The sequence below is a fragment of the Miniopterus schreibersii genome (genome assembly GCF_964146895.1).
Source record: "Miniopterus schreibersii genome assembly, chromosome: 11".
NCBI lineage: Eukaryota > Metazoa > Chordata > Mammalia > Chiroptera > Miniopteridae > Miniopterus > Miniopterus schreibersii.
The window spans coordinates 67511736-67538878 of record NC_138111.1 but is presented as its reverse complement, the minus strand read 5'-3'; the positions used below and the strand labels follow the sequence as shown (position 1 = coordinate 67538878).

Genomic DNA, 27143 nt, shown 5'->3' with positions numbered 1-27143 from the left:
GTTCTTAGGTTCCACATATAAATGATATCTTGTCTTTCTCTCTCTGGCTTATCTCATTTAGCATAGTACCCTCTAGGTCCATCCATGCTGTTGCAAATGGTAAGATTTCTTTTTTTTAACGGCTGAGTAATATTCAATTGTATAAATATACCTGCCACTACTTTTTAATCCACTTATCTGTTGATGGACACTTGGATTGATAATAGCCATATCTTGGCTATTATAAATAATGCTGCAATGAACATAGGGGTGCATATATTATTTCGAGTTAATGGGTTTCTTCAGATATACACCAGAAGTGGATTTGCTGGGTCATAAGGCAGCTCCATTTTTAATTTTTTGAGCAACGTCCATACTGCTGTCCACAGTGGCTGCACCAACCTGCATTCCCCCAGCAGTGTACTAGAGCTGTTCCCTTTCTCCACACCCTCGCCGGCACTAGTTGTTTGTTGATTATTGATGGAGCCATTCTGACAGGTGTGAGGTGGTATCTCATTGTGGTTTAGATTTGCATCTCTGATGATTAGTGATATTGAGCACTTTTCATATATCTATTGGCCATCTGTATGTCCTCTTTGGAGAAGTGTCTATTCAGGTCCTCTGCCCATTTTTTAATTGGATTGTTTGGGTTTTTTTGGTGTTGAGTTGTATGAGTTCTTTATAAATTTGGGATAGTAACCTTTATGAGATGTATCATTGGCAAATATGTTCTCCGATTCAATAGGTTGTCTTTTTGTTTTATTAATGGTTTCTCTTGCTGAGCAAAAACTTTTTAGTTGGATGTAGTCCCACTTGTTTATTTATTTTTTTCTTTTGTTTTCCTTATCCAAGGAGATATGTCAGAAAAAATATTGCTAGGAGAAATGTCAGAGATTTAACTGTCTGCTTTCTTCTAGGAGTTTTATGGTTTCAGATATTACATTTAAGTCTTTAATACATTTTGAGTTTATTCTTGTGTATGATGTAAGAAGGTGGTTTAGTTTCATTTATTTTCATGTATCTGTCCCGTTTTCCTAACACCATTTATTGAATAGACTGTTTTTACCCCACGTATATCCTTGCTTCTTTGTCATACATTAATTGACCATAGAGGTGTGGGCTTACTTCTGGGCTCTCTCTTCTGGTTTATTGGTCTGTATGTCTGTTTTTATGGCAGTACCATGCTGGTTTGATTACTGTAGCCTTGTACTGTAGTCGAATATCAGATAGTGTGATACCTCCTATCTTGTTCTCTTTTTTCAAGATTTCGGTCACTATTCAGGATTTTTTATGTTTCCATGCACGTTTTTGGATTACTTGTTCTAGTTCTATGAAAAACTACATTGGTATTTTGATAGGAATTGTGTTGAATCTATGGATTGCTTTGGGTAGTGTGGACATTTAAATGATGTTAATTCTTCCTACCCATGCGCACGGTTTGTCCTTCCATTTATTAGTATCTTCTTTGATTTCTTTCTTCATTGCCTTATAATTTTCTGAGTTCAGGTGTTTTACCTCCCTGGTTAAATTTATTCCTCGGTATCTTTTTGATGCAATTGTAAATGTTATAGTTTTCTTAGCTTCTCTTTCTGATGGTTTATTATTGGTGTATAAAAGTGCAACTGATTTCTGCATATTTTGTATCCTGCTACTTTACTAAGTTCCTTTATCACTTCTTCTAGTTTTTTGGTGGAATCTTTAGAGTTCTCTGTATACAGTATCATGTCATCTGCAACTAATGCCAGTTTTACCTTTTCCTTTCCAACCTGGATACCTTTTATTTCTTCTTCTTTTTTGATTACTGTGTCTAGGACTCCCACTCCTATGTTGAACAAAAGTACTAAGAGTGGACACCCCATCTTGTTCTTGATCTTAAGGGAACCACTTTTAGTTTTATTCTTTATAAAAGTTCCTGTAATATTTTTTGTAATACTGGTTTCGTTGTTGATAACTTTTAGCTTTTTCATGTCTGTGAAGCTTTTTATTTTTCATTCAGTTTTAAATGATAGCCTTGCCTGGGGAGAAGTGTCTTGGTTGTAGGTCCTTGCTTTTTATCACTTTGAATATTCCATGCCAGTCCCTTCTGGCCTGAAATGTTTCTGTTGAGAAATAAGCTGACAGTCTTATGGGGATTTCCGTGTTGGTAACTGTCATTCACTTGCTGACATTGAGGCTGGCTGACTATTGGGATTGATTCCGATCACATTGTACAAGCAGCTATGTGGAGGCTGACCCCACAAAGTGGAATTCGCCCAGCAGGGTGTGCTGCCTGTCGGAATCTCCCTTTGGGTGGGCTGCTTTTGGAGCTAACTGGGTCATACTTTGGTGTGGTCTGAAGCCTGCTACAGGGTGTATTGGTTCTGGGGACTCTTTCGAGGGACTCTGGTACAGGTCAATGTCAGATGCTGCCTGTAAGTGGCCTTAGGCTACCTGTCTGGAACTACCATGTGATCTGCTGTTTGTGGCTGCCTCTGCTGGGTCTGGGTGCAGGTGGGAGTGGCCAGGCTGTATACCAGCTTCAAGCCTGGGGGCAGGTTGGCAAAAGGCACCCCCAGGTCCAAGATCCACCTCCGCCTGCCAGTTTCCTGTTAGACTCAGACACTGGAGGAGCCTCTGGCTGTACAGCAAGTTGCATGGATTTGGTTCTCAGCAAGTCACCAGGTAGGGGTGAGTGGTGTTCACCAGGTTGGTACAGATTCAAACTCTGTGCCAATGCTGGGTCTGAGGCCACTCAGCAAAAGTCTCAGGGCACACCAAGGCCAGTGACACCCAACTCCATGGTCCTTTGTGGTGGGGTGAGGTCTCAGGGAGGCCAGCAAAGTTCACTAGGCTAAAATAGACCAAGATTTGGCCATGTGGATGGAAGGCTCCACACAATAGCAGAGGCACCACTCGGGGGCACAGGCGTGTTGGGGGGTATGGTCCTCCTCTCCAGCCTCACAGCTCAGTCTCTTCCTGTGTGATTCTGGCACTGTTCAAGCCTGCATGGACCTCCTCGAGAGCTCCTCAGTAAGCTTCACACCATGGGCACAGGCTGGAGTCTGCCAAAGAAAGGCGGAGCCTCCAGGAGACAGCAGGGAAGAGCTGTTGCCACTCCCCAGGCTGATGTGTGGAGGGGAAAGCTAGATTCAGGGAACATGGTTTCTGTGGGCAGTGTGGGAGAGGGACCTGTCGCAGGGGTGCTTGCTACTATCATTCCAGTCCTCTTCCTGCAGCCACACCACTCAGTGTTTCCCTTTATGACTCTGGTCCACGCCGAGCCGCCAGCTGCTGTGGCTCCGTCAGAGCCCATGGTGAGTGCTGTGCCTGAGATTCTTCGCACTGGCCCTTCAAGAGAGTTGACCCCTTCTAACCGGGGCTGGTGGAATCCCTGCGAATTTTCAAAGCCAGATATTGTGTGGGCTCCTCTTCTGAGCTCTAGTACTCTGGGTTGGGGAGCTTGGCCTGGGGCTGCGGCCCCTCGCTCCTCCAGGGGGAACCTTCTCAGCCAAGATATCCCTTTGGATTCTCACCCACTGCTCGTGGGGGCGGGGCCCACGCTGTTCTCCGCTCTGCCCTTTCTGCGTGTGTCAGTGTGGCTTCCTCCGTGACTCAGTATAAGACTTCTCTGCTCAGCTTGTCTTCAGATAGTTATTCAGGTTGATTGTTCCGTTCTTTAGTCGCTCCTCTGATGTGGTTCTGGGAGGAGTGAGTGTAACTTGACCTACTCTGCTGCCATTTTGCTGTCCCCTAATCATAGTTATTTTAATTCCTGGCACAATTCCATCATTTCTGCCACAGCTGAGAGAGCATATCTCATGCTTTCGTGTCTCTCCAGACTGTATTTTTTTGTCTTTTCATAGGCCTATTTTTTGTTGCAAAAAACTATTTTAAAGACAAGACAACTGTCCCCCTTATATGCTACCATCCAGAGATGCTCACCTGGAGCCTCTGCACGTTTGCCTCTTCTCTGTGTGGATGTTGGGATGGCTCAGTGTGCTGTTTCCCACAGCATCCCAGGAATGTGCCCTTGTCAGTACAGCTTTTGGCTGCATGATGATCTATTAGGTAGATACTGACCTACTAGCTCCCCTAATGCTGGGCTTTGGCTTGTGAGTTTTTTAGTCTTCCCTGGCCCAGGGAGGCTACAGGGCAGGTTTTCTTGCTGTAGTTTATGGACAAGGAGGCTGAGGGAGGTCCAGAGGGCAGTGCCCAGGCTGGCCTTCTCCTTCCTGGTCATTCTGATACTGTCCAAGGGAGCCTGGCACCTCAGTGTCCTGTGACTGCATGCCAGTGTGCTATTGGGCCTGCAGTGGATAACTCAGAGCGGCCCCAGTCCTGGAGTCTCTTAGCAAAGGTGTGGTCCCTGAGCTGCAGGACTGCCTCTCAGTCAGGGTGTGTGCAGACCCTGTGTTGACAGGGGTGGATGGGCTGCTGCCCTAGACAGCGCCACTGAGGCCTGGGCACAGAGGGAACACCGGGGGACCCAGAGGCTGGTGGTGGGATCTCTCACCACCCTGATGCTGGGCTGTGGAGGAGGGCCTTGGGTGGATTCCGCTTCCCAGAGCAAGAGGGGACATGCTGACTGTGGGGAGGGGCTGAGGTTGCAAACTGCCCACTGGCTGGGCACACCAGACCACAGCCATCTGCTGAGCCTATGACGTTGATCCATACAGGGTTTTCAAAAAATAGTTCCATTAGCTGCAATATATTAAAATCAGGAGATTTCACCTAAAGATGTGCATTTCAGGGTTTTTTTGAAAAATGAGACCTGACAGTGCTCAGTGCACATCCACAATGCACCCCCATGGCCTGTGCAGTCCTCAGCAGCCATCTCCTATTTCCCATTCTCACTAAGCTGAGCAGGGCTGCACCTCTGACCCCTCACACCTGCCCACTCCCTCCCTGTGGGCCAGGCACTGCACACGCAGGCCCACTTGGTGGCTTGTTCTAGATGACCCCCAGGTCTCTGAGTGTGGAAACATGGTGGGTCTTTGAGGGCCCAGCTGTGTGGAGACCTGTGACCACTGGGGCTTCTACTGTTTCCATTTCCACATTTCCTTAGAGTGGCACCGGGGAAAGCCCTCTCTACGCATCGGGCCTCTCGCGTCCCGCTGTCCCAGAGCAGCACGAAGCATGACTTACTGAAGGAATGAAAGTATGATGGGCAGGCCTTCCTGTCCACACTTGGCCTTAGTATTCTTATCTCACAAACGACAGTGCTGGACAGGATGGAGTTTTGCTGAGAGTCCTTTCATTTCTGATGCTGCAAGACCCTTAAATTCTGCCTACTTCAGGCACTCTCAGAAAGTTCTGAGCTCTTACCATAAATGCTTGATTTTGATTTGCATGCTATACAGATTTATTTTTGAGAATCAGAAGAGTATTGTCTTAAAACTCTATTTGTGTATACTTTTAAAAATGCAAATAGCTCTGCTTTGAATCAAATCAGTTTATTAGGATTAAAATTGTCCTTTAATTGTTCTTTAAAATTTTTGAATGTAGATAGCAATATGTACATACAGGAAAAAAATTCAACAGTCAAAAAAATTTGTCTTCAGTGACAAGCCTGTTCCCTCCACTCTGACGACCAGGCTTCTCCAGAGGTGGCTACTGGGGTCTGGTTTCTGAGTGTTTCCAGAACATTCTGATCACAGAGGAGAATGTGTATGCATTTCCTTCAGTGCCCAACAAAAATGAGTGTGCACTTCTGCAACGCATGCTCTTTGCTAAACAGTACATCCTGGAGATTGTTCCAGAGCAGCAGGTGTGGGGTTTGTACTTGTTGCAAATGCATTCCATGCGTTTGCCCAGGTCTCCCGTGGATGGACCCCGGTTGCTGCTTCAGCAAGTGTCCTGTGCACACCTGTGCCAGTTTCCCTTGCATTCTGGGGAGAGGGCCACAGGCCAGGGCACATGGGAGTGCGTGTGTGTGCAGTGTCAGCACACCACATGCTCTCCAGCCTCCTCGTTCTGTGCCAGCCGATAGGTGAGCATCTTACAAATGGTGTTGCACCGCTTTCCATATGTTGAAAAACCATTTATGTCCTTTACTGTAAGCTGTTTACTTAAAGTCACGATTTAAATCGTGGTCAGGCAGTTTCATTATGTTTTCTCCTGTGAAAGAGTCTCCCTGCTGTTTACTGTGCCTTTCACAGTCAGACAGGGTCTCCCAGAGGCATATAAGACTCCACGGAAAGCAGTCATTGATTTGGGCACTTGGTATTTTTTACTTCTGGTGCCGCTGTTCATTGTTGGGATTATTGCGTCTGTGAGGCTGGCAACAGAGCGCCTTGGCAGGGCCACGGGGTGTTGTCCCCCTGGGCTGTGTCTCCGTGGAGTGCAGGAAGGAAAAGCGAGGTCTCCTCAGGGTCCACAGCCAACCATGATGTGGCCTTGGTTAATTAGAGCCACGAGACTGTGCACCTTCTTACTTCTCTCCAACGAACACTTAACTAACCTGCAGATGGGTTTTGTACTTTTAAATGCTCTAGGAGTAAGATTTTAAGAAGGCAGCCCTTAGGAATGCATTGTTTCAGCTACGTCCGCGTGAGCAACTTGGGCCCCCTGGTGTGCTATCTCCACTCTGGTCCCTCCTGTTCCTTTTTTTTAAATACATTTTTAAAAATTGATTTGAGAGAGAGAGGAAGGGAGAGGAAGAGAGAGAGATAGAAACATCGATGAGAGAGAAACATCAACATTAAGCAGCTGCCTCCTGCATGCCCCTTGCTGAGAACTGAGCCCTCAACCTGGGCATGTGCCTTGGCTGGTAATCGAACCTGCGACCTCTTGGTGCATGCTCAACCTCTTGGTCAATGCTCAACCACTGAGCCACACCGGCCAGGCTGGTCCGTCCTGCTCTTGTTTGCTCACAGGTGGGGTGTCAGCTCTATTGCATTCTCCACCAGACTGAGTGTGCCAGTGGGAAATCAAAGACTTCCATGATTCCTCTGGGACGGGGCGGCGCCCTTAGGTTTCTCCATCACAGAGCTTTAGAACCTCCAGGACTTTGGAGACCACGCAGGAAGAACAGTTCCCTTAGAACTGAGTAACGGGCTCCAAAGATAACTGACTTGCGCCCCATGGATGGGGGGCTTGGCTTAGTCTGTGGTTTCTACTAGTCATGCTTGGGTTTTCCTGTAGCAAATAATAATTCAGAATTGTAGCTGAGTAGTGAATTCCTAGATAACGAAGCAAAGCTGGCACCTCGGCACCGATTGTGGCCAAGGACTGAGGATGCTAACGAGAAGTGAGTCTTGGGCTCCACGTATTGCCGCTTTTCTGGAAGGGGTTCTGTGTCCCCCTAAAAAGGAAGTTTTAGCCCCAGATGTCGAGGGTTGACGGGGCACAGCCTAAAACAGACCCTGCAGCAGCAGCTCCTGGTCCTGGCTGTGTTTAGAAATGGGCCTGACTCACAACCTTCCCAGCAGCTCTGTGCTCCAGCCTGCACCTATTGCCAAGACAGTCTAGTTGCCAGGACATATTGCTAAATGGAAACCTCCCAGGGCAATAACAGATTCCTGCTGAATCATCTCTTGATGTTGAGGCCATAGGTCAAAAGTTGTAGGGAAGCAGAGTGACCCCTCACAGAGTCCCTTCTTCATCAGCTAACAGGGGACTTGCCTTGGCCAAGAGACTCCAGTCTTTGTGCCTGGGAGGAACAGGCTGACCTGTGTCTGTGATCCACACCAGCACCACTCACGGGGTACCCACACTGGAAACACAGCTCTAGTGAGGTTGTGCAGGAATGCTGGACAGTCCAGAATGTGTCTCTCTAGGGACCACTGACCAGGACACCTCAAAAGGCAACACTGCCAAAGACAAAAAGCCCGTCCCCTTTAAGAATCCCAGAGACCTGGCTGTGGTACCCCACAGGATACTGGGTTCATGACAGCTGCAGAGAATGCTGGTGGGACAACTGGGGAAATGTGAATGTGTAGACACCTACATTAGGATAACTCTGGTGCTGTGGTTATGGTGCACATGGCGCTGTTTTGGGGAGACTTCAAGCTGATGAATTAGGGGGTCAGCGATATAAAGCAAATGAGGCAAATCGCCAACCATTGGAGAATGAGAGAAACAAACACAGGTGTCCATTGTACTAATCCGTCAACATTTCTTAAATTTAAAATTTTTAAAATAGGAATTGGGTGGGGAGAGCCCTTTCAGGTGACAGTGACATTGAGCAGACAGAGAACTGTCACCTGCCTGCCTCTGCCTGAGTCCCTCATCTGTGCGAGGGAAGGGCTTGGGTTCTGTCTGTGCCCTAGAGACAACCACTTGTAGACATCTCAGGGCTGCACTGCGCCTGACTCAGGACTTAGGACCCTTCCCTCGGACCTATGCTGGCTCCCCCTGCCCTGCCTCTCTCTTGTCCAGTTAATCCATACATTGTCCCTCACACCACTTTTGGTGACCCTTTCCAGATGAAGGACCGGGACTAGAGATGAGAGTCACCTGCCTCAGGGCAGCCGGCAGGAGAGGCACATGGATGTCAGGGACCTTTACCTCTACCTCCTTCCACTAGAGTGAGCAACATCAGTTTATAGAGTCATGACCTGCCTTGTTCAAACTATTGAACTAGGAGAGAGGAGCAAACTCCACGTGCCCCACAAGGGTACTTCCAGGAACCTGTGCTTCTATTGTAGGTGTGGATGCATGTGTTTCTCTTGTGAATTGTGGTAAACTGAGACGTTAAAGAAACATAGGCTTTCTGGGCCCTGCTATCCTCACCCTAGGACTGGGCTTTCTCCATATTCTCATGAGCGGCATTCCCAGGGATGACTTGGAGGATGGTGCAGGCTCCCCTCCAGCCAGCCTACCTGTGGCTTCCATCCCCCACCCCCACCCTGGCTTCTGTCCCCCTATGGCTTTCGTTTCTCCTGGATGCTCCATCTTGCTGAAGAGAAGTGTAGAGAAGCACAAAAACAGTGTCCCGGCCAGGGAGGAAAAACTTTGGGTGAGGTGGGGCAGGGCTCAGCTGATCAGAGGCTGCCAGCCCCTCCATCATCTCTTTGGAGATGGAAGGGCCTCAGCAGGGGCCCACTCACCTCAGAGGCCTAGAGGAGTGGTGTGAATGGATTTGATATTCTTCTCATGCAGGTTCTGTGATTCCATCTGGAGTTTTGTTCTTTCTCAGCCACTAGCTGCCAGGAATGATAGCATCTGTCGTGGTCCATCAGCCCAGCAGACAAAAGATGATGATGATGATGATGATGATGATGGGATTGATAGTGATTGTGATGATGTGATGGTGGTGGTGATGATATGATGGTAATGGGATGATGGTGATGGTGATGGTGATGGTGCTGATAATGTGATCGTAATGATGGTGATGATGATGATGAGGAGGATGGTGCTGATGAAAGATAGAAGAAGGAAGTGAACTGGTGATGGGTATTAATGACAGTGATGGTGATGGTGGTGGTGATGGTGGTGGTGGTGGTGATGGTGGTGGTCATGGTGATGGTGGTGGTGGTGATGGTGGTGGTGGTGGTGGTGGTGGTGATGCTGTGAAGTTGATGGTGGTGGTGATGATGATGATGATGATGTGATGGTGATGGATGTGACGAGCAGTAAACTTTCTTCAAAGGCCCCTGCTGTGTGCCAGATATGGTGCTGGGTATTGTACATACAACCCATCTTGAGCTTACCTGTCTCACCGGCAAGGGCTGGGAGGACAATTGTCCTTTGCATTTCAGAGCCTGTGTTCATCTCTTCTAAGCATCTAGTTCCTCCCCATAGTCTTGGTTATCTATGGTTGTTTAATAGTTACCCCAAAGCCTAGTGACCTCTGACAATAATCACACTGTTTTTTCCCATGAGTCTGCATCTTGAACTCAGCAGATGGACCTCATCTGGGCCCCCAAAGCCCTGTCATCATTCTGTAGCTGGGCCTCCATGAGGGACAGGTGGAAGCCAGATGGTCTATGTGACCCTGCTGCACTGATTCCCCAGGCTGGCCACCCTCCAGGAGGGAGTAAGCCCCCTCCTCTTTGGACAGTGTCACCTGCTGTCCCAGGGCTGTGGCAGGTACCCCATCACCCCTTGCACATATGCCCCCAGGTCGGCCAGGCTCTCCTGGATGTTTCCTCTTTTCCGTTTTCTGCCCATTTTTTGTGACTTGTCCTCTGAGGGCCTGGCTGCATCAGAGGTCCAGCTCAGAAGGCTTCTTCATAGAGTGCCAGCACCCAGGAAAGACAAAAGAAGGAAGTGAACTGGGAAGGGGCACTCGGGGACCTTTCCAGCCTTCAAACTGAAGCTTCCTATTTCAAAGGGAATACACTGCCTATTTGGTGACTTAGCAAAATACAGAAAAGTATAAAGAGAAAATGAGCATGTCATCGTCTAGCACCAGCACAGAGCCCTTCTGGGTGTTGCTCTATGCCAGGGCTATAGTTTTAGTGTCTATAGATCTTAAATGTCTAAATTCAAAAATGTGTGCAACCTGATATTTAATGGCTGCATAATAGTCAATCCACCATGTGAGCGCAGCATGCCCTGGAGACCTGACCTCCTGGCTGGAGGTGTTTGCTTCTCCTAATTTTTGCTATTTTAAGAAATCTTAGGATGATCCACCTTGCACACGAACCTTGTGTGCATTTCTACTTTTTGCCTTAGAATAGGTTTGTAGAATTACTGACCTGTAGGATAAAAACCTTTCTAAAGCTCTTGGCCCACATGACTATATTCCGGGAGACTCCTTCCCACTTTAGTCCCTCCAAGAGCAGGATGAGCCCCCGGTCTGTGCAGCCCATCCGTATCATGGCCATTACTGACAGATCAGCTGTGCCACCACTGATCTCCTGGGTGCCTCCCCCCAGTGCTGCAGGGCCAGCCACGTGAAGGGAGGCTCTGCCTGTCTACTCTGGGATTGGAAGGGGCCACTTCCTTTTGTTGAGGCTCCTCCTTTAATTAAAAAATGTGTCAGAACAGGGTTATAGAAGTTTTAGGTTACATCAAATAAACACCCTTGACAACAACATTAGGAAAAAACACGTTGTATAATCTAATTGTGGAATCAGGACATAATTTTACCCTTGATTTGCAAACGCTAAACAGTGTGGTGTAGGGTGACCAGGCCAGACCCTGGGAGCCTGTGCCCTGGAGGAGCTTCTGTCCTAAAATCCCTTCACAGCTCCCTGCAGGAGGGCAGAGCAGGGATTCCTGTGAGAAGCCTTCCTCTCTTGCCTCTGTCCTTGGTGCCATGAGGGTCTCATCGAGGGGCAGACCCAGGCTGCTCAGCACGCAGTTCCCCTGCACTCCTGTGGCCTTGTGAGCGGCTTGAGTTCTGCCCCTTTCAGTTTCTTTTTCTTGGCCATTTTCGTTGGTAGCTCATTTCCCTTCCCCATCCCACCTCTACTTTTGAGATTTCTGTTATCTCTATATTTCCTGGGCTCTGGGCACTAAGTTAGCTTTAACTTTATTTGAGGTTGACTCAGTGCCAGGTTCCAGGGTCATCAGTGGCTAAGATCAAACCCATCTCAGGCCTCACAGGGCTGTGAGCCCCTAAAAACTCAGTCTCCTCCCTCCCCGGTTCTCGCCACTGGGCCCCCTCAGCAGGGTCCACTGAGTGAGCTCACTGACAAGAGCACACAGGCGGATGCAGGTCCACACTTATGCACACACGACAAACCACATCTCTGGTTTGGGTTTTCCATCTAAAGGGATTGTACTGTACACATTCTCCTATAGCCTGGGCTTTTCACCTCACAATATACTGGGAATTTCTTTCCAGGTCAGTATGTGAAATCTGCTTTATTCTTCTTATTTTGCAATTAGTTTAGCAGAATCCAGGCCACACAGAGCACTGTGCATTGTGTGTCCTATGGTGCGTACATGGTGACAGGATGCTTTAATGTTCTCGATTGCTTCCCCACTTCGTGGCCACCCACACAGAGCTGTGGGTCCCAGCCATTGTCTCATGTCCCACTCTCCGTGGTGTGTGGGGCCTCGTCCCCTGGGCCCAAGGTGCACTTGAGTGTCTCCCCCCTACTTAGGTTATAGTGTACCGCTCCCCACACGTGTCTTTGGGCCAGCTGGTGGTCCTCACTTCTCCTTCACTGCATGAGGCCTGGCTCCATCCTTGGTCCCATCCCAGCCTTTCCCGTGATTATCACACAGGCAGCACCATCGCCAGGCCCTTGGGAGGTTCGCATGTTGACGGGAATATCACTTGTTCATTTCAGTCTGTCCCCTAGGGCCCTGGGTGCTGGCGACCTGGGTTCTCGGCAGTGGAAAGGGAGTACAGGGTCAGCAAAGACCCAAGGAGATGTCTTAGGTGGCCCCCGTGACCTGTGGCCTCATCTGCTGCCCACCACCCAGAGTGGCCATGGCCTTTCCACCAGGGACGCTGAGGCTAGATGGCCTGGATTTGGCTCCTGAAGCTCCTGTACTCCCGGGAGGCCTGCAGCCCATGAGGCCACTGCAGGTATCTGGCTGTGTCTCTGCTGAGGTGTCAGAGCCATTGAAGTGGTAGCTGTTCTGTTTCAAACTGATACCTGGGGGGCTTTTGTCCTCTCCCATCCCCTCTGTGGCCCTGAAACACCCCTCCCAGCTCCTTGGCTTCTCCACTCTGCCCTGAGCTAACTGCCCGGCTCGGTGCCCTCTTTCTCACCCTCTTCCTGGCCTCCCTGTCCCCACAGTTGTGCCCACCTGGCTCCTAGCCCTCGGCCTCTCGCAAGCACCTGGGCTGCATCCCTGTGTGGCCCGTCTTGGCTCTGGACAGCCTTGTACGGAGGTGGAGATCTCAGGGACACAGGTGTAGCAGGGCCTGGCTTATCCAGCTGGCGCCCCTCATCCTCCCCATGTACCTGGACCTTCAGCAGGTAACTTGTAAGCCCTGCTTGGGCCTAAGCGTGGGGCGGGCCCTAATGCCTGCTTCCCGGGAGGTGGTGCGCACCTTCCTTCCCGAGTCCTGAGTCTGGGGCCCGGTGCTGTGAGGACCATCCTCCTCCTCTGAACATCCAGGACCTCACCAAACTTTTGTCCACACAGTCCCTGGGGCACACCTCGGGGCAGGCAAGGCCTCGGCCACTTGCTGCAGACACGGGTTCGAGCAGGCCTTCCATCCGGGAGGAGACCTCCACATCAATGAGATCCAGCCACTTGGGCGCAGGTGGCCCTCGCCAGGGTTCCTGCAGGGGGCGTAGTGTGGACATCTGCCCATGGGCATGTGCAGGCTTGACATTTTCTTCAAACTGATGCTCTTTCAGCACTTGGCTGCTGTATTTAGTGCATGTGGACAGCCTTGGTCACACGCACCGAGGGCGGGGGCCCGAGGACAGTCTCCACAACGGCAGTGTGTGCTCCTGGCTCAGTGCAGGGAAATGCTTCTGACTTTGGGTCACTGTTGTTCTCCTCTCGTGTTTTGGGATAATTTTCTAAATAGTTTCTTAAGGGCAGCTCAGAAGGGCTTCACTTTGGGATAATAACATAAATGAGCAGTTTCAGTGAATGCCTGCCCAGCGAGAATGGAGCTGACCACAACAAGGTCCAGCCCTCACTGCACAGGAGCTCACACTGAACAGTGGGGTCCCTGGACCCTCAAAGTGCCCTGGGCAGGAGCTAGGGCTGTCCCCTCTGCACACAGTATAGCCAGTGAGCTAGTTCCAGGGCGTTAGCACACCAGGTGACCCTTGTCAGGGTGCAGGCACAGGCAGCTGGGGCTGAGAGGCCAGCCCTGGGGGTGTTGCTGTATCCCCATTAGAGGCGGGGGTCGGCCTGTCTGTCGTTATCCCCCTGGTGGGCAGCCCTGGCTGCAGCCTTGGCCCCTGCCTATGGCTCAGACCCTGGGTGTCTCTTTCAGGTGAGGGGTAGCTCCAAGGTGTTTGGGGCAGAACAGAAGACCTACCATCCCTGCCTCTTAATTTTCCTTTCAATCCTGGGCTACCATTCCACCCAGGTGAGACTTGTACCCTCAGTGGATGGTGGGTGAAGAAGGAGCCCCAGGGGGTGGGGTGTTGGCATGCACACAGTCATGACCCCTGGACCTCAGCTTCCCACCTGTCATGTGTGATGGTCCCCTCCACCTACCAGAGTACAATAGGGCTTCAGGGACATGTGGGACCAGCAGCAGTGCTTGGGGATCCTGTCCTGGTAACAAGGGCTGAGGATCGCCCACTGGGGGGTTGTATTTTAAGGGATGTTGATATCCTTCCTTTTGATTGACCTGGAACTCAACCTCCATGTGGCCTTTGGGTTGGGGTGGCACATAGAGGCCTGGTGGTAGACCCTCCTTGTAGGTCCCCAGGCCTTTTGTGGCTTGGGCATAAAATGCTACATGATAACCATGGGTATGTATGGCCCCTGCAGGGATGGAGACTCATCAGGGAGGTGGGCTATCCTGAGTGTCTGTCTGCTCTAGGAACTGCCAGTGAGGAGACAGCCTGGAGCTACTGCCGCGTGTGAACTTGATATGTGGACCTAGGGTGTGGATGCAGCGTGTAGACTTGGGGTGTGGATCTGGGATGTAGAGGTGGGTTGTGACCATGGGCTATGGAGGTGGGGTGTGGACGTGGGGTGTGGACATGGGTTATGGACCTGGGCTGTGGACGTGGGATGTGGACTTCAGATGTGGATGGAGGGTGTGGACTTAGGGTGTGGCCTGGGTTGTGGACCTGGGATGTGAAGGTGGGGTGTGGACTCAGGGTGGAGACCTAAAATGTGGACTCAGGATGTGGACACAGGGTGTGGATGTGGGATGTAAATTCAAGGTATGGACATAGAGTGTGGACCTGGGGTGTGTACAGGGGTGTGGAATTCTCTGTCCAGTTTCTGGACCCAGCCCATCCTAACTAGGTGCACAGGGCTCTGCTCTGCCTCTTGCTCTGGCCCATGGCTCCTGGTGGGTGTGGGCTATGGGAGCTCACTGCATGTGAAGCATCTCCATCCCAGTGTGATCACTCATATCATGAGGCCACTTGATGGATGAGCAAACAGAGGCTGGCCGGCCCAGGGCGGTGCTGTGGAGACAGACCAGCAGTGTTCTGGCTGTGGTTGCCATCCTCACTGTGCCTTCACCAACATGGTGTCACCAGTGTGATGTGTTTGGTTGTGATCAGTTTGTCAGGTGAAAGCCATAAGGTGTTGTGATTTTAGTGTGCCTCTCATGGGATGGCGAGGGTATCTGTTTCCCACAGCAGCAGGGTGCCTGTTCTATTCTGGCCTTGCCCTGGTCTCCTGTGGGGAGAGGCCCTTCCAATACTTGGCTGTATTTGCTGTCAGTGTTTTTTATACTTTTCCCTTGAAAGTTTGTTTTCATGATTTGGAGCACTTTCAGTCCATCAGCGAACACTGATGATTTCCTTTCCCATTTCTCATACGTTTGTTTAGAAAGTTACCTGCATGGTGAGAGCAAACCTCTCCTTACGTCCTGCTTCTCAGTCGATTCTTCATACTCCTTACACTTTATTTCAGTTTATGTTCTGAGATGAAAAGTGGACTTAATGTTTTCAAAAACAGGTGTCAAGGACCTTCTGGGCTGCAGGTCTCTTCCCAGAACCGCAGGATTGTGGCCTTGGTGGCCTGCAGTGCGCCTTGTCTGTTGAGTGCTGGGCAGCTGCCTGTGGTGAGGGAGGACTGTCCCATTGGACAGTGAGGAGACATCCACCTCTATTGCCTCAGTTTCCTCATTGCACAGTAGGGCTAGTAACAATCATCCCCGTTATTGCAGGGCTCTTGCTGCTGCCAGCCACAGAGCGAGTGGTCCTTTTACTGAAATAAAAAAGAAATAGCATAAAATCAACCATTTAGTGAATATTTCTGAACATTTCAGAGTGTTGTGCAACCATCTCCTCCATCTAGTTCTAAAACATTTCATCTTAAAGGAGACCCCATGCCCACTAAACAGTCACTTCCCTTTCCCCTCTACCCCCTACTCCAGTACCACCAGCCATCCTCTGTCTAATATGGGCATTTTATATAATTGGGATCATATAATATGTGGCCTTTTATGTCTGGCTTCTTTCACTCAGCATAACTTTTTTGAGGTTCATCCATGTTGTAGCATGTGTCAGCCCTTCATTCCTTTTTATGGCTGAATACTACTCCGTTGTATAGATACACCACAATTTCTTTACCCATTTGTCAGCTGATGGACATTTGGGGTGCTTCCATCTTTTGGCTACGGTGACTAATGCTGCTGTGACGTTTGTATAAAAGGATTTGATGCCTGTCTCAGTTCTTTTGGGTGTATAGATAGAAGTGGAATTGCTAGGTCATAGGGTAATCCTATCTTTAACTTTTTGAAGAATCGCCATACTGTTTCCATAGAAACCACACCATTTTACATTTGTACCAGCCAGGTAAGAGGGTTATAACTTCTCTATATCCTTGCCAGTGCTTGTTAGTTTCTGGGTTTTTTCCTTCTTTTAAAAATTTTAACCATCCTGTTCTGAATGCTAGGCCCTTATCAAGGTGTATGACCTAAAAATATTTTCTTCTGTTTTGTAGGTTGTCTTTTCACTTTCTTGATAGTGTACTTAAATGCACAAAAGTTTTTTGTTTTGTTTTTTAAAAATATATCTTTGGTTTCAGAGAGAGGAAGGGAGAGGGGGAGAGAGAGAGAGAGAGAGAAACATCAATGATGAGAGAGTCATTGATCGGCTGCCTCCTGCACGCCCCCTGCTGGGGATCGAGCCTGCAACCTGGGCATGTGCCCTGACCAGGAATCGAACCTCAAGCTCCTGGATCATAGGCTGCAGCTCAACCGCTGAGCCACTTCTGGCCAGGCCACAAAAGTTTTTAATGACATCTAATTTATTTTTCTGTTGTTGCTTGAGCTTTTGGTGTATCTAGAAATCCATGACCAAATCCAAGGCTGTGGAGATTTATCTCTCTTTTCTTCTAAGAGTGTTACAGTTTTAGCTCTTATATACAGGTTGTTAACCTGTTTTCAATTAATTTTTGTATATGGTATAAGATAGGAGTTCAGCTTTATTCTTTTGATATCTAGTTGTCTCAGCACCATGCTGCTGCTCCCGGGGAGATTTATGCAGTCCCTTTTGGGGTCCAAAGGGACCCTGACCATGGCTCCGAGCTGCCCCTAGTGAAGTGACCCCCTTAGCCTCCCTGAGCTCCGTGGTGACAGGGCAGTGACAGCTTTCATGGAGGCAGGCCTGCTGGACCACCTGCTCTGTCTCCTCTCCTGGTCATGCATTGGCAAGGCCTTCCTTACCCCTCCTTTCCTCCTCCTCGTTGCCTGACTTGTCCCCGTGGGCCAGTGTCCCCACACACACTCTGCCCATCTGCGTGCACACTGCCCGGACCCTCCCAAGCGGTGAGCAAGAGCTGCGGGAATCTTTGCAGGAAGTGGTCGTGGAATTGTTGACCGCCAGTGATACCTTTTCCCTGCGTTTCAGCTGTGTTGGAGTAGAAGAGGAGGAGGCCCCAGACATCGACATATACCACTGCCCCAACTGCGAGAAAACCCACGGGAAGTCCACTCGTAAGTACAGCACCACGCGCTGCACCTTGGCTCTGATGGACTCCTGACCTGGGTTGCTGGGGTAAAACTCTCTGGGTGGTCACACCCTCGTGCTTGGGGACCATCTCTGGCCTCCTTTACCACCCCTATGGCCTTGCCAGGCCCATTGCAGCCCCTCCTGATCGGCTCCCGCACTCATAGCCACTGTGCAGAGACTCTTTTGGCTCTCAAAGGCCTTAGCAGGGGCTGCAAACTCCAGCACCTGCAGGGGCCAAGCTGACCTGAGACAGGGATGTGATGCAGGGCTATCCAAGGGGTTGCTCAGCCCACCCCTGCCCAGCTGACTTCTGCCTTGCTGGGGTCTTGAAATTTGCATCATGGAGATCTGCTCTTTCTCCCTTCTCCACCCCTCAGGGAATCAGTCGATTTCCTTTCCCAAACTGCCTGCTGATTGCCAATCCCAAGGGTTTTATCCCCACCTTCCTCTGGTTTCTTGGGGGTGTGGCAGTTACTCTGGGGGCTCCCCAAAGGTTCAGGCTCATCCAAGGTGGCTCCAGGGGTGCCCATGTCATGGCTGAAAGACAAATTGCAAGGCTGAACTCAAAGGGGATGAGGTGCTATGGTCTGCAGAGACCACAGAAGGGGCCAGCCTGGGAACAAGGCAGATGGCATGAGGGTGTTAATGTGGCTTCTGCTTTCCAGCCTGGGTCAGGGCTGCTCAAAGAAGGTGGAGGCTGGACACTGGCCTTGGCTGGTGGCAGCAAGTTTGCAGTTTCTAACCTACACTTGTACCCTGGGGACTTGGCAGCACTGGTGTTGCTCTAATTACCACATTGACTGTCTCGTCACTGCTTTTCAGCAGATACAGGAGGTGACTACCTCCCCATGGGTTAACTGGTGGCATTTCTGGCACCTCTTGAGCCACTGGGAAGGCTCAGGGCCTGGGAAAGATGAACAGGGTGGGGACTTGTTGCGGGGGTGGGGAGGTATACCATGTGACCCTGGGGCATGGCCAGGGACAAAGCAGGGCTGGATCAGAGACCCCTCTTGACTCCTCCACCCCCCCCACACACACACCAGTGTCCTGGGGAGGCACAGTCTTAGGGGGCTCAGGGAGAGTGGGGCCACACTTCTGTGTGGTTCTGGGGGGTGCTATTGCATGAATTGAGGCTGGGATTGGGCTACAGCAGGGTGCGAGGTGGGCATTGGTGTGCACACACAGTGCAGTTTCTCCAGTGTCCCTGAGTGTCCCCAGAAGCTCCCTTCCTTGATGATGACAGCTTGCCTACCTTTGAGGTATGTGTGCCTGCCTCACCCAGCCCCTGTTCCTGTGCTCCTGGGTTTGGGCAGAGGCTGGGTGGTCCCCAGCTGCCTGTTATGGCCACTTAAAGTCAAATGCAGGCACCTTTTCCTGGTACTTACAGACAGCTTCCCAGGGCCTGTGGGACAGCAGCCCAGTGGGACCCAGCAGCCCTTCCCTGGTTGTGCATATGTATGTGTGTGTGTGTGTGTGTGTGGAGGTTATGTATATATGTGTGTGCATGTTCTCTCTGTGTGCATGTGTGAGAGCATGTGTGTGCGTGAGTATTTGCACACATGTGCATAAGTGCACGTGTATATGTATGTGCATGAATATGTGCTTTCCCTGTCTGATGTTATTGTTGGCCATTTGGCATCAAGAACAAAGGCACAGGTTCTAGTACTTTCCACCAGTGTGCATTCCAGATTGGCTATCACTTTTTATTTGAACTGAGTCTGTGCTCTGTCTGGAGCCTGTCTGTGACACACCAGTTGGGTTTTTGCCAAATCAACTCAGTCACACCTTTTACAGCAAGGCCCCTTGGGGACAGGAGGCCCCTTTATGTCACTGTGTTTCCAGGGAAGCCCCCAAACCCGTGGGCTGTGCCTCTTTCCCTTCCCTAAGTGGGCTTTGTAGCGGGCATGGCAAGGTGAGGAGGGGAAGCCCACAGGTTTTCCCTGTTCACATAGATTTGGTGCAGGGCCTAGTGGTCCCAGTGGGAACTCAGCAAGGAATCCCCATTGACAGTTGACATGAAGGCTCATGGAAAGCAGGTGGCATACCCTCAAAGTGGCTCTGATCCCAGTGTTGTCTCTCTTTAGCTCTGTGACTGCTGATGAGGTTACTTTACTCACTAACTTCTCACTTTGACCCTCCCTGAGCTGGCCTCGGTGTCACACCCGGCGATGGAGGTGTTGCCCCCACACTCCAGGTGTCCCACTGGGCAACTCTCTTTAGGGTGTGCATTGTCAGAGATCTTGGGGTGCCATAGGCAGGAGTACTCTCAGCCTCTGGGCTCAGGATGTCACGGGCCCTGGGGAGGGAAGGAGCCCTCTGGCCAGGGCTGCAGGGGGAGCCCTGCAGAGATCAGATCGGGCCTCGCAGCTCTGTCTGTGGCTGTTGTCCCAGCCCCCCTGCTCCAGCCATAGCATCAGGCAGGGCAGTCTCTCCATGAGGTGGTGGAGCTGCTCAGTCGTGAGAGAGGACCTAGAATGCCAGATGGTCCAGGACTGCCCCAGCTACCGGTCAGCACCTGCTTCTCAGGCCCAGCTCCTGGGGGCACGTGGAGGTGCTGCTTATTTCTCCTCTGTCCACTGTACCCTGTGACTTGGCCCCATGCCCCTTCCAAGACTCAGTTTTCTCATGTGGCCTCTCGGGGCGGGGCACTCAGTGCCCGGTAGTGTGCATCCTTGTGCCTCTGCATACCCTCCTAGGGAAGACCCTGGCATGGCTCAAGCCTCAATCTCTTCCTTAGAAATGAGGCTTCCCTGGGACCACGCTGCCTGTGGAGGGAGGGACAGATGCAGGCGACAGCTCAGGCACCCTCAGGCCCTGCTGGGAAGACAGTGGCTAGGGAGCATGGGAACACCCCCACCCTGCCAGCCTAAAGGGATTCACATGGAGTCCCCTCCTCAGCACCTTCTTTCTCCTGCCTGCACCCGCCCCCCCCCCCACCTGACCCATGCAGCACTAGGATTACCTGTCTCATCAGTCAGCCTCTGTTCTCTGCAGTGTCGTGGGTGCCAGTGTGTGCCCTGGGCTTCCCTTCTCATCCCACCGCAGATCCCTGAATGCACTGGACCTCTCATAGGTGGGAGCCCCCTTAGAGCCAGGCTCACCTTCTACTTGGGGCAGGCAGTGCCCCCCCATTTGTGTGGACAGCCTGGGTTCAGGAGGCCAGGTGCGCCAAGTTCCACTCCGCTCCTCCTGCCTTCCCTCAGGCCCTTTGAGGGGAGAGTGCCTTGTCAACTCTAAAGCCTTGTACACACTGGATGTCCCTGGGTCACTTCCTGATGCAACTACAGGCCCAGCTGAAAAGACAATGATGTTTAGGCTATTTTCAGAATCAGAGTGACCCAGGTTGTGATTGGGGTGGTGTCCCCACCCCAGGGCTTTGCCTTTGCCATTGCCATGGGCACCCTATCCCAGCTCCCTGGGCTCTTTAGGAAGCTGAGATGACCCAAGGCCATCGTCCTGGGTCATTTTGGTGACCCCTGTGCAGAGCTGAGCTGCTTGGTGTGTGCTTACAAACTTCTGGGGAGAAAAGACTGAGATGGGGTAACTAAAGGGCGGTGGGGATTTATCCCTGACCCTGACACTGCCTAGTTCTGGTGGGCATCAATGGGCAGGGGTATGGACTGAGCCCTTCTTTTCTGAGGTTCATCCCCCATCCCAGAGGCTCTGGACAGAGGGGCACAATGGGGCACATGGGGAAGAGCCTGTGGGTCTAGAATAGGTGCTGAGTTTGCCTGTGGACCAAGCAGCTGTGAGAAAGGGGCCTAAGCTTGTGCCCTGCAGAGCTTCCCAGAGCACGCATGGTGCCAAGTACCATTCCCTTATTACATCTCAGAAGGAGCCCAGGAGGCTAGGATTAGTGTCTCTCTATTAAAGATAAGACACAGATATGCCCACTAACTTGCCCAAGGTCACACAGCACCAACATGGTAGGGCAAGAAAGATTTGGGCAGGTGACTCTGAGCCTTTGGATCTCCCATCTATGCCTGGGCCTGGTGCTGCCTCTGGAAGTCATAGCCTGCATCCTGCCAGGTTTCCATACCATCCACTCGCACCTTGGCCATGGAGACAGGCATGACATAGTATCACTCCAGCTTGACTGATGGAGATAGGGAAGGGTTGGTGATTTGGAATGGAGGCCAGCTCAGCCACCAGCCACCCGCGCTGTTCCCTTTCTGCTTTAGGGAAGTCCTCGGGCAGGCACCGTCACTGGGCTGTCATCAGCTGCCTTCGTGCCCACAACCTCAGAAGCGCAGGAGTCCCAGGGCTCACCCCTGCAGCTCCCTCCCCACCCTCATCTGGGAAGGACAGCCACCCTGAAGGCCCTGCCATCAGTCCCTCATATCCGGTCTCATTTCTGCAGAGGGCAACCTCCTTCAGACCCCCTCAGCAGTTCTAAGGAGCAGGTCCTCCTCGCTCACCGAGTTACCTGTGGCTGCCCTGAACCAGGGCAATCGCTTCCCTCCCTGGGGGCTCACAGTCCAGTAGGGTGTGTGTGCATGTATGTGCATATATGTGTGTGTGAGTGCACATGTATGTGTGCAATTGTGTCACAGTCCAGCGGGTATGTATGCACATGTTCACATGTAAAAAGTCCAAAGTGTGTGTACCAATGCCCTGGGAGCATGCCTGAGGACAGGGCTGCCTGAGAGGGTGGGCAGGGTGCCGTGGACAGGGTGGCTATGCAGAAGGGTATGAGGTGGGTACAGCCCAGGACTGGGTAGGGCAGAGGTGGTCAACTTGTTTCTGTATGTGAGCTGTGGGCTGCTGAGACAGGATGGTCTCAGCAGCATGGTGACAGGGTCTGTGCTATTTGAAGACAAGTTCGTGGGGAGGTGTCCTGAAGGCTGACCTTGGTGGGACCTCAGGAGATTCCTCTAAGGAGTTCTTAGCAGACTGGGTGCTGAGTAGGGAGGGGTCCTGGGAGACCCCAGCTTCTGGTGCCATTGACTGAGCCACAGAGTTGGGAGGTATGAGATGGGCGTGGGATTGGGGGTCTAACCAGAGGCCGAGGATGGTGAGGGCTCCTGATCATGTGACGGCACCGGGTAATGGTGGGTGTGGAAGGCTGGGTGCGCCGGGCCCAGGGACCCCGAGGACTTTGCCTGAGGACAGTTGAGTCTGGCTGCATTCTTGACTCCTTGGCCACCTTCCTGGCTGGTGTCTGGAGGCATGGGGAGGGGAATGCAAGGAGGGGGCCTGCGTGGGTGCTGACCCAGCCCGTGTCCCCTGCAGTGAAGAAGAAGCGGACCTGGCACAAACATGGCCCAGGACAGACGCCCGATGTGAAACCTGTGCAGAACGGCAGCCAGCTCTTCATCAAGGAGTTGCGGAGTCGGACCTTCCCCAGGTGGGCAGCATGTCCCCCTGCCGCTCGCTCACTTCTAGGCCCAATGTGCACCCCCAAAGGGACTCAGAGCATAGTTCCCTGAAACTCCAGTCCCTGGCAGGGGGTTGACCCCCCTTTTCTCAGAACCTCTGGGTGTGGGAGGCAAGAGACCCACGTCCCCACCGGCTGTATCCTTCCCATGGGGCCTTCTTAAGGGAGAGGAGTGGGGCCAGCGTCCAGCCTAAGACCATTCTCCAGACGTGCGTCCTGGCCCCCAGGTCAGGGTCAATGGGTATCCCTGGTGTCCCTAGTGTTCTAACCCTCCCTATTGCCCACACCCTTGTCCTGCCTGAGGGCAGAGGGCAGGATTAGGGCTGTGCGAACGGCTTCTGGTAAGAAAAGGGCATGGTGACATGGGACCTGCTCTGAGCCACTTCTCAGCCCTCCATGCTCAGCGATGGTGCTGTCATCAGACAATTCCACTTTCTGTCACCCCAGTCTCTTTTTCATGTGTGGTTTCTAATGAGAATCCCGTGTAACTCTTATCCTTGGTTCTCTATAGACAAGGCAGTTTTCCCCCTCTGGCTCATTTTCTTTTCTTTTCTGTTTTTCTATCTTTATTGAGATAAAATTCATATACCATACAAATCAGCCATTTAAAGGGTACAGTTCAGTTGTCTTTGGTATATTCACAGATACGTGCACCACCGTTAATCAATTTTAGACATTTTATCATCCAGAAGAAACCTGTAACTTTATCACTCCCATCCCTGCTCCCCCTGTCCCCAGACCTAAGCAACCACTAATCTGCATCCTGCCTCTGGGTTTGCCTGCAGTGAACATTTCTTCTAAATGGAGTCATACATATGTGGCCGTCGTGTCTGGCTTCTTTCACTCAGCATAATGTCCTCAGGGTTCACCCATGTCATAGCATGCACTAGCACTTCATTCCTTTTTCATGGCAGAATAATATTCCAGTGTGTGGGCTTACCACATTGTGTTTATTTGTTAATCAGTTGACAGACATTTGGGTTATTTCTGATTTGGAGGTACTGTGAATAATTCTGTTATAACCATTCTTGTACAAGTTTTTGTGTGGACATATATTTTCATATTCTAGGAGTAACTATTTAATTATTTGAGGAACTTGCAGGCTGTTTTCCAAAATGTTGCACCACTTCTCATTCCTACCGGCAGCATATGGAGGCTCCAGTTTTGCCATGTCCTCAGCAGCACTTTCTAGGAAATGTTCTTTAATCCTCACCTGAGGGCGTGTTTTTTTATTGATTTGAGAGAGGGAGGAAAGGAGAGGAATGGGGAGAGAGAGAGAGAAATAAACATCCATGGGAGAGAAACATCAATCGGTTGCCTCCCTTATGAGCCCCGACCACGGGGGACCGAACCCACACCTGAGCATGTGCCCTGCCTGGGAATTGAGTTCCCCGCCTCCAGGTGTACAGGACGCCGCTCCAGCCAGCTGAGCCACACCAGCCAGGGCCTCACCAGCACTTGATATCTGACTTTTTTAGTCTAATCACCCTTGCAGGTGTGAAGTGTTCTCTCACTGTGGTTTTGATTTGTGTTTCCCTAATCGCTGGTGATATTGAGCATCTTTTCATTTGCTTTTTTGGTTATTTGTATATCTTCTTTGGAGAAATGTCAATTCAGATCCTTTGCCCATTTAAATTATTTTTGTCTTTTTGTTGTTGAGTTCTAGGAGTTTTTATATGCTTTATATACAAGTCCCTTATCAGACATATGATTTCTGAATACTTTATCCCATTTTGTGGGTTGACTTCATTTTTCTTGTTGGTGTCGTTTGAGACACAAACTTTTTGTAATTTTGATGAAGTCTATTTTATCTATCTTTTTTTGTTGTTGTTTATGCTTTTATTGTTATATCTAAAAATCCTTTGCCAAATCCAAGATCATGAGGATTTATCCCCATGTTTTCTATTAAGAGTTTTATAGCTTTAGGTCTTACAGTTTGGCCTTTGATTTTTAGTTAATTTTTGCACATAGTGTGAGGTGAGGATCTAACTTCGTTTTTCTCGTTTGCTTGCAGCTGTCTGTTTTGTCCCTGCACCATTTGTTGAAAAGAACAATTCTTTCACTATTAAATGGCCTTGGCACCTTTGTTGAAAAACTCTCAGCCGTAGATCTGTGCACTCATTTATGGACACGTCATTCTGTCCCACTGATCTGTTTATCCTTAGTCCAGTCTTCCACTGCCTTGATTGATGTAGCTCTGTAGCTCTGCAGTAAGTTTTGAAACTGAGAAGTGTGAGTCCTCTAATTCTGTTTTGGTTTTTTCAAGATTGTTTTGGTCATTTTGGGTCTCTTGCAATGCCACATGAAATTTAGGATCAGTTTGTCAGTTTCTACAAAGAGGTCACCTGAGACTCCGGTATGGATTGTGTTGAATCCATAGATAAGTAGATTCACAGTATTGCCGTCTTAACAATGTTAGGTCTCTGACCCCGTGAATATGAGATATGTTTCCATTTATTGAGATCTTTTAAACTTCTTTCAATAATGTTTTATAGTTTTCAGAGTATAATTTTCCACTTCCTTTGTTAAATTTATTCCTAAGTAATTTATTCTTTTTAATACTCTTGTAAATGTTTTTTCTTAATTTTATTTTCAGATTGTTCATTGCTACTGTACTGAAATACAGTTGATGTTTATATATGGAGCTTATATCCTGCAATCTTGATGAACTAGTTTATTCTAATTATTTTAGTGGATTCCTTGTGTTTTTTTATACACAAGATCATAATCATCTTTGAATAGTTTTACTTCTTCCTTTTCCAATCTTGGTTACTTTTATTATTTTTCTTGCCTATTTGCTTTGGCCAGGACCTCCAGCAGAATGCTGAGAAGTGGCCAGGCAAGGGTGATCAGAGCCCCAGTTTTCTCAGGGTGCCACACTCAGGGCAGAGCCTCAGTTCCATGAGTGTGGGCTAGGTGGAAGAAGGGAGCCCCTACCTTTTAGCAGCCCTTGCTCAGGACTTAGCCTCAGCAATAGACAGACGGGGGAGGATAAGAAAGATTGACATCCTGCTCCTCCAGGAAGAAAGCCCTCCACCTGGGACCTTGAGGGACGTTTTCATTCAGCATTCCTCTGTCCTTGGCTGCAGCCTCTGGAGTGGAGCCTGCTCCTCACTGAGCTGGAAAAGTGTAGGGAAGGCGTGTTTTTGGGCCAGATATCACATAATCTTACCATTCTTTTACCAAGCTTTCATAGATTTTTTCTTGCATAGATGTTTCTTCTTTTGCTGTTTGCTCTTAGGACCAATTCCAGAGGCTTGAATAGCTTTTAAAATAATTTTCACCCATTTCACTGGGGTGCAGGTCAGTAGAGCTCTTCATCTGTCGTGCCAGGAGTTGATCTCTCTCATCTGGCTTCCTTCAAGATAGTGTCTTTTTCTTTTATTTTCTGCAGTTTGAATATAACATGCGTAAGTGAAGTTTTATTTTTTTAAGATATTTTGTTTTTTTGGTGTTTATGTTGCTTGGTGGTGCTGCCTGAGCTTTCTGGACCTGTGCTTACATGTCTATCATTAATTTTGGAAAATTTTCAGCCATTATTATTACTTCAAACATTCCCCTCTCCCTCCCTCCCTCCCTCCCTCCCTTCCTCCCTCCCTCCCTCCCTCCCTTCCCCCCCTCCCTCCCTCCCTCCCTTCCCTCCCTCCCTCCCTCCCTCCCCTCCCTCCCTCCCTCCCTCCCTCCCTTCCCCCCCTCCCCCCTCCCTCCCTCCCTCCCTCCCTTCCCCCCCTCCCCCCTCCCTCCCTCCCTCCCTCCCTCCCTTCCCCCCCTCCCTCCCTCCCTCCCTTCCCCCCTCCCTCCCTCCCTCCCTACTTCCCTCCCTTCCCCCCCTCCCTCCCTCCCTCCCTCCTTCCCTCCCTTCCCCCCCTCCCTCCCTCCCTCCCTCCCTCCCTCCCTCCCTCCCTCCCTCCCTTCCTTCCCCCCTCCCTCCCTCCCTCCCTCCCTCCCCCCCTCCGTCCCTCCGTCCCTCCCTCCCTCCCTCCCTTTCCCTTCTGGTATGCCCATGTGCATACATTACTCTATTTGTAATTATTCAACATGTCTTGGATATACTGTATCCCCCCTTTTTATTCTTTTATCTCTTTGCCTTTCAGGTTGAGAAGTTTTTGTTGGCGTACTTCAAGCTTACTGATTTTTTCCTCAGCTGTGTCCAGTCTACTGATGAATGCTTCTTTCATTTCTGTTAGTTTTTTTTTTTTTTTACTTCTAGCATTTCCTTTTGATTCTTAGAGTTTCCATCTCTCTGTTTACATTACCCATCTGTTCTTGCATGTTGTCCACATTTTCTGTTAGTGTGCTTAACATATTAATAATTATTTTAAATTTCCTATTTGATAATTCCAAAT

The 27143-nt window shown here is 50.2% G+C and overlaps 1 protein-coding gene across 1 annotated transcript in view; it reads left to right on the top strand.

Annotated features, from left to right (window-relative positions):
* Window positions 1-27143, top strand: part of PHF2 (PHD finger protein 2) — an 85233-nt gene that overhangs the window by 27076 nt on the left and 31014 nt on the right. The window contains exons 2-3 of the mRNA XM_081152381.1: window positions 17319-17404; window positions 22653-22767. Of these exons, the coding sequence (XP_081008507.1) occupies window positions 17319-17404; window positions 22653-22767 (201 nt within the window). The remainder of the gene's footprint in view (window positions 1-17318; window positions 17405-22652; window positions 22768-27143) is intronic.